Source organism: Corapipo altera, unplaced genomic scaffold, assembly GCF_003945725.1.
Source record: "Corapipo altera isolate COAL_440 unplaced genomic scaffold, ASM394572v1 23, whole genome shotgun sequence".
NCBI classification, from domain to species: Eukaryota; Metazoa; Chordata; class Aves; order Passeriformes; family Pipridae; genus Corapipo; species Corapipo altera.
Window position 1 is genome coordinate 3,654,611 of NW_020884878.1, and position 7,571 is coordinate 3,662,181.

The following is a 7,571-nucleotide window of genomic DNA, read 5'->3' on the forward strand; positions in this document are numbered from 1 at the left end:
AAGTGGTGCTGGTTTAGGTCCAGCCCAGTGACTACGGAAATGCTCAGTCAGGCTCTGACTGAGACACAGCAGCTCCTCACAGGCCTAAAATTCCACATGGCCCTGAAAAAGAAAGGAATTATTAAAGTATATAATAATAATTATAAGAAAAGCAGCAAATTATAAAATATTTATAAATAATAACGAATATTAACGTGGAATAAAAAAACCCCAAACACCACACCCCTTCCGCTAAAGGGGGGAGGAGGCTCAAGCTTACAATTCTAGCACGTTTTATTTTGTGTAAATTTATAAAGACAACAATCCTAGTCACGATTGTCACATTGTACAGCACATACCAATACAGTTGCAAACAGAACTCCACGCAAAACTAAGCGCTAACAGTAGCTTGAATCACTCTTCCTGCGATTGTCATATCTAGACTAACAGTATTACACTAACACTGAAGGAAAAATAGTTCACTATAAAACAGTGATAGAACATTTTTATAAAATATATTCCATTCCAATAGCTTCTCTACATACTGTATACTATAAAACTCTCCCACAAAAATTAGTGTCTTTAAATATACATATTTAATCTGAACTGCACCAAGATTAAAAACAATTAAAAATATCAATGATTTTTTTTTTTTACATTAACTTCACAGTATTTGTTTGTAGTAGAAGACAAATCCAGTGTTTAAAATGCAGAGCAGGACTGTTCCCTACGGAGACAGTAACCACCCCACAGAGAAATAGTTTATGAAGAGACAAGTGTTAAGTGTGCCATGTTTTAGTACTTCTCCGTAGAGCCATGAACCATTTTGAAAACATGCTCCAAGCTATTGCAACTTAAAAATAAGAGACACACAGAGAGATAGCCAAAAAAAGTCACCTTAAGAACAAAAATAAGTGCAAACATTTCTTTACTTTAGAAATTCAAGCTATGAGGAGTGGGAACACAAATACCAGACTATGAGAACAGCGTGTTCATGATGTAGTCAAGAATGAGAAAGTCTTTTTTTTTTCCTTATTTAAGAAAAAAAAACCAAAACAAAAACAACTTTTGCCCCATATTCACTGCAGTACAGAGCATGCTCATAGCATCAGTTTAATGAATTATTTCTATACTAAGATCAGACACAAACTTGTTTCAACTTTTCCCTGCTCCATACGCTAATGATGTTCTTATGGCACATCCTATTTTATGATCTTCTAAAAAAATAAAAACACACAGTAATTGAAGACTGAAATGCAAACAAAAGTGTCACAAGAATGCAAAATTAAGATTACCAGCTTCAGTAATGCTGACTCTACATTAAACTCTTTACATGTTGCTCAACATGCAAAACCCATTGTTATAAAATTTAAAGTGAAGTGTAAATTAACTAGTTTTGAAATAGATTAACAGTAATAATTCCACTTCAAAAACAAAAACAAAAAAAAAATCTAATAAATACTATATCAAGTATCTTCAGGAGAAAAAAAATAACTTAATTTTAGTAGAAAGAAAAATAACTTAATTTTAGTAGATTTTGTTCAGTGCTATTTCCAATCACAGCAAAAATAAAAAAGAAAAAAAGAAAAAACTGATTAAGTAGAATAAGACCACAGTACCAAAGCCACGTATGTTCAAGATACAGTACTCTCCCACAACTTTCATATGTAACAAGTTCAGCAAAAATATTTTACAGTTGAGAAATCAGACTGAAAACAAAACCCAAAACTATAAATAAAAGCAAAATTTCACATTACATGTACATTCATAGTTTAAGAGATGAATAATAAGAAGAGGCTGTAACAAGTATATCCTGATTTTCTTTAAAAGAGGAAGTACTTATTAAAAAAAAAAAAAGTCAATCCCATATTATTTATGTAGGTAGTGCTCAGTTTTTGGACCAGAGGGGGAAAGGCATTGGGAAGTTTTTTTCTTCATAAGATATAATACAGTATTTTAAGCACAACTTTTTAAAATAATCTAACTCAGTGCTTCAAATTCATTTTAAAATAAACGCTTAAGTTTCACAAAACAACTCCAGGAGTGTCAGGAAAGCTGGTGAAGCAACGCTAATGCAGCAGAACGACATTCAAAACCCCCAGATATTATTATTATTATTATTATAGTTCAGTCCCATGTACATGTACCTTGAATGGGTAATTTGACTGGAAGGGAATAATCTGATATCCGCCGACATGCACAGACCAAAGGATGCTCTATTAGGCAAGAAACTGAGTTATCTGGAGTAAAACTGGCAATAGTTACAGGCAGCCTCAGTTTACAAACAAACTAAGAGAAAAAAAAAAAACCTAAACCAAAATACTCCACCTAAAAACACCCCCAAAAACTTCCCCTGAAAAGGTGGGACATGGGGGAGAAAGTTAGGCCATGCTTTCCCTCCAGCGGTTCATCTTCACACTGCCCCTTCGAAACACCAGTGATTGCACACAATCTGGCTCAGAGGGATTCGCCAACTTCACAAAAAATAAAATAAAATATGATTTCATGCTGCTATTTTAGCACGGCAGCAAACTTTTTGGACAAGACAGCAGGGCATCTCCTAATACACAAGGTATGAAGTAAGCTTGAACTAAGAAACCCCAGGAGCCTGATACTGGGAGGGGTATTTGGCCACTTTAGGGCTCCTGTCCCCTCCAAGGGGGACAGGATCAGCCTCTGGGTTTTGATATGGGAATGAAAATATTCACGTATCGTATGATTTTTTTGTATGTCTTAGTGTGCATCCTTAACGTTTTGGGAGTGAATACGCTGTGGACAGAAAGAGTTTTTCCATCCACATTCTATGCTCAGAAGTAGCTTTTCAGTAGGTCAAGCCCAGTGAGGAGAATGGGTGGGAGGGGAAAATTTAAGTCAAGTCCTAAGGCAAAAACTTCTCATTTAGATTTTAGGACCAACTGCGGAACTACACTAATGGAATAAAGAGAATAAAAAATGAACAATACTAAAGATGCAGCCAGGAAACCTCAACCCCTTTAAAATTTGGGCCAATATCTCATCTAGCCATAGAAAATAAAAGTACGTCTGCTCACTCTGAGATGTGCGGACAAGTTTCTCTACACCAAAATGTATTTAAATCATAGTTCATCTCTTCAGATGATTCTCTGCAACACACAGAGAGCATTAGGGGAGCTTAAAGGAATCCAAATTTTTCTCTGCAATTTGCTGATAATCTTTCTTCAAGCTAAAAAAAAAAAAAAAAACCAAAAAAAAAAACCAAACCAACAAAACCCTGACCACAAAGAAAGTACTTCCAGTGTGAAAACAGATGCTAAATCATTGCAGAATTACTTAAGATCATTTCACATTAATAATGTAACATGGGTGCGCAAGAGAAGACCTAAAGGACAGCACTGGGTAGGGAGGGTGGCAGGGGAAGGTGGTAGTTGGAGAGGTGGAAGGATTGCATTGAAAGGCCTCTGGAGTGTATACCTCTGCATCTTTTAAAGATCATATACCTGAAGTGGATATCACCAAAATAAAATAAAGGAAGGGGAGGGGGGAAATTAAAATTCAGATGCTGCCTTTTTTTCCTGTTTTGTTGTAAAAGGGCTGGGGGGATATTTAAGAAAAAAAAAAAACAAAAACAACAAAATCACACATCTCAAACAACCAAGGACTTTACAAGGCCACAATGAAATTTGCGGATATGTCTGTACAAATCCCCAGACTGCGTGAAGCGTCTCTCGCACCACTTGCACCCGTGGGGCTTCTCCCTGGTGTGCACGACCGCGTGGCGGCTGAGGTTGTGGGAATACTGGAAGCTCTTTCCGCACTGGCCGCAGGTGTAGGGCTTCTCCCCCGAGTGAGTCCTCTCGTGCCTCTTTAACGTGTACATGCAAGAAAAAGTCTTTCCGCAGAGGGTGCAAGTGGGGACAGACCCGTCGGGGGACAGGCGGGTCCGGGAGCCGTCCTTGTCACGGAAGTGAGAGCTCAGGTGCAGCTGAAGGATGTGTGGGCTCGGGAACACCTTGCTACAGAGGGGACAAATGCAGATATGCCCAGGAGGCACGAGGACACCCGAGGAGATGTCCGACGAATCCATGTCGTCCTCGCTCTCGTCTCGCTCTTGATCTATATCCTCCTCTCGGGCATGAGAGCTGCCATTCCCCGCGAACATGTGTCCTAACCCTGTCACTAGGCTTTTGGCTGAATTCCCAAAATGCTGACTCTCTGGACTTCTGGCTTCACTGTCCTCCTGATCTGACAGCAAGTCTTGTTCATCTTTAACAAGTGGCTCGGTACCCTGCTGCTGGCTGTCGGAAGCCAGCTGTCCAAAGACATAGGAGGGGTGTAAGGAATCTCTCCCCGGCACGGGCTTGAAAGACAAATCCAGCGCACAGTCCACATCACTCGAAGCCAGGGGATGGTTAACAGACCTTTGGGACAAAGGTCCTGTGGAACTATTGACATTAGCCTTTGTTTTTCCAGCTGCTGCGGCGCACGGTTCTGCCTCTGTCGGCACAGAGCTGACACTTATATGATCAGAGGACCAGGCGGGGTGACTGCTGACCTTTTCTTTGCCTGCTGCTCTCTCGTATTCTGCAACGCTGAATTTTTGTTTGTTTCCTGGGTCAAACTCGTGGACCAGGGGCACTCCGGCGTCTAGAAAATGCTCCGCTTTCTCCAAACTAGCCGCCTCATCATTAATCTTCTCTTCCGGACATAATTCTTTATCTTTCAACTTGCCCTTGCAGACTTTCACAATGTCATACATGTGAAGGTAGCTCGCCGCAGCCAGCACATCTTCCACCGGGAGACTGTTGAATTCCAGCTTTCCCTCGTACATGAATTCGAGCAGCAGGCTGAAGGCAGGGGCTGTGACAATGTCACTGTTCAGATGCACAATATCCCTTTTGTCTAACTGGTCCCTGTAGAAAAGATGGAAGTACATACTGCAAGAGGCAAGAACGGCTCTGTGAGCTCTGAATTGAGCTTCTCCAACTAAAACAGTACAGTCACACAGGAAGCCCTGGTGACGCTGCTGACTCAGACACTGCAGCAACTGGCGGCTATGGTCTGGAAACTCCATTCTTCCTTCATAACCTGTTCAAAACAGGAAAAACTTGAATGCTACTGTAAACTAAAGCCTCCTAGCAGCTGTAACAAACAGATCGGCTTTTTGGTAACCCAAGCCAAAGAAACAGCCTTGGAGATAACGTTTACTGTTAATTGTCTGTAATAGTTTTATTAAGGGGGGGAGGGAAAAAAAAAAAAAAAAAAAACCAACACAACATGCTTCTCATCCTTTCGCACCTGCTCCGAACAGGAAAAACTTGATTGTAAGTAAACAAAAGCTAGTAAAGCAGCAGCCCCTCCAACCTTTGTTTCTCCCAATAAGCACTTTAATAAAATTAAGCGGAGGAAAGCACACATACACACACCCCGAAAAGAAAAAGAAAAAAGCATAAACTCCCAGGCTGTCTTCCCAGCAACGCTAACTTGGGGCATCTTTTAATAAAGCATATTCTCCGCGTCACGCACACACACACACACACATACACGCACGCACATTTAAACTTTATCCTCAGTCGTTATGCACCGAATCACAACAAAACAGCGGCGGCTGGAGCGGCGGATCCGCGGGAGGGGGGCGCGGGGCGGGAGCGGCCGCGGCCCCCGCATGCGGAAAGGGGCGGGCGGGGGGCCGGGGTGGGGGAATAAAAGAGGGGGGAGAGGAAAAAGTTTCCCTTGAAGTTATTAAAAGCTAAGGAGGAAAATAAGCGTCGGCAGGCCGGCGGGAGGGCAGGGCTGGGGCTGCAGCCGGCTGCGTGCCGCGGCCGGGCGCTTACCTTGCGCGGGGCGCGGAGCCGGGCGGGCAGGAGGGAGCGCGGTGCGAGTGCGAGCGAGGCGCGGCGGGAGGGAGGGAGGGAGGGGGGAGAGCAGGGAGCGAGCGAGCGAGCGAGAGAGAGAGAGGCAGGCGGGCGGGAGGAGGAGGAGGGAGGGAGGGGAAGGAGGAGTGCTCGGTTTGCTAATTACACCGCAAGCTGGAGAGTCAGCTGCTCTGACTTCACTGCGATGGAAATGCTACCTCCAGCTGTGCGCCTTTTAATGCCATATGTTACTCCAAATCTCGCTACCAGCCAACCACAGCTTGCTGCCTTTTAAAGTTCCAGCAGCCCCATTTATAGCCCGCGATTAAATCCCACAAACTTGCCCCGAGCCCGCCTCCCCCCACGGACACTCTCACCACCACAACCACCACCCCCAGCACCCCCCTGCTCCACTAAACCGGACCCCACCTCCCGCCGCAAAGTTACTGCTCCCCGCACCCCGCCGCGGTGACCTTCGCCGGTGCGAAAGGGGTGGTGGTGTGTGGGGGGGGGGGGGGGGGCGCCGCGGGGGCGCTTTTGGGGTTCCCCCCCCCTCCCCCCCCCCCCCCGCACACCCCACCACCACCACCTTTTCACACCCAACTTTGCGGGGAGGACTTTCCCCTGGCGGGGCGGCGGGTGTCCCCCTGCCCGCGTTACTCACCGGCGGGCGGCGGCGGCGCTCGGGCTCCGCATGTGCGCGGCGGCGCGGGCGCTCCGCGGGCGCGGCGCGGGGCTGGGGAGCAGGTTGTTCGCCGGCCGCTCTCGCGATACTTTCGCCGCCGCCGCCGCCGCGGCCGCCGCCGCTGCTGCTGCGAGCGGCGGGTGCGGGCGAGCGCTGAGGGCGCGCGAGGGAGCGCCGTGTCCCCGTCTGGTGCCACACAATGGCCCCGCCGCCCCGGCCAGCCCCGCCGCCGCCGGCCGGTGCGCGCTGCCGCCTGCGCCCTCCCCCTCGCCTCCTCCTCCTCCTCCTCCTCCTCCTCCCTCTCCTCCTGCTGCCGCCGCCGCCGCTGCCGCCCTCTCTCCCTCCCTCCGTTCCCTCCCGGCCGCTGCATTGGCAGCGCCGCCGTCCCGCTCCCAACTCCCCGCCCGCCCGCCCCGCTGCAGCCCGACGTGCCGCGGGGGCTGCCCCGCCGCGGGGACGGGGCGCGGGGCTTCCTTCTCCCGACCCCCTCCCCTTGTCCCCCGCCCCGAGGGGTTTATCTTTAGTTGCGCGCCAGCTGAAAAATCCCAGATGCTGCCGGATTTTTTTTTTTTTTCCTCCAAGATGACCTTTTCGATAGTCGATTTGAATTTTAAATTTTAATTAGCCGCGATCGCATCAAAAGTCAGCGCCGCGAGTGAGTGAGGAGGAGGGTGCGGGGTCGGCGGGCGGGGTTCACCGCCGCGGTTCCCACCGCGGTTCCCAGCGCAGCCCGGGATCGGACCCGGCAAACGCCGCCGAAACCCGCTGGGAAGCTGCGGCTGCCGGAGCCGCTCCGGCCCCGCTTGGAAGCGGCGGGGATGTCGCCGCTGTGGGTTGTCCCGGAGCCCCCGGGGCTGCGGCAGCGCCGGGAGGGGAGACAGAGGCAGGGAGCGAGGGATGGAGGCTCCGGATCGATGCTGAGGTTTTTGTTGCCCTCGAAAGGAAAAAGGGATGAGTGCGAGAGTGCTGGTGGCTGCGGGGGAGTGGAGAGGGAGCGGAGCGGAGCACTGGGTTCGCTTCATAGCTCTCCTGCGCACACCCTGCGTGGTGTCAGCCGGAGTCTCCAGCCCGTGCTT

At 48.3% G+C, this 7,571-nt stretch overlaps 1 protein-coding gene across 4 annotated transcripts; it reads right to left on the reverse strand.

Moving 5' to 3' along the window:
• Window positions 1-249: 249 nt before the first annotated feature.
• On the reverse strand, window positions 250-6,533 carry ZBTB42 (zinc finger and BTB domain containing 42). 4 transcript variants are annotated; one of them, XM_027638187.1, is made up of 2 exons: window positions 6,475-6,533; window positions 250-5,043 (listed from the first exon to the last, which is right to left on the reverse strand). In XM_027638187.1, exon 2 carries the CDS (start codon window positions 5,027-5,029, stop codon window positions 3,602-3,604), a length of 1,428 nt encoding a protein of 475 aa, XP_027493988.1. In that variant the 5' UTR covers window positions 5,030-5,043; window positions 6,475-6,533; the 3' UTR covers window positions 250-3,601. The 4 variants fall into 4 exon arrangements, with proteins under 4 accessions (XP_027493988.1, XP_027493986.1, XP_027493987.1 ...); XM_027638185.1 differs by lacking the exon at window positions 6,475-6,533 and adding an exon at window positions 6,400-6,456; XM_027638186.1 differs by lacking the exon at window positions 6,475-6,533 and adding an exon at window positions 6,240-6,297.
• Window positions 6,534-7,571: the final 1,038 nt, after the last annotated feature.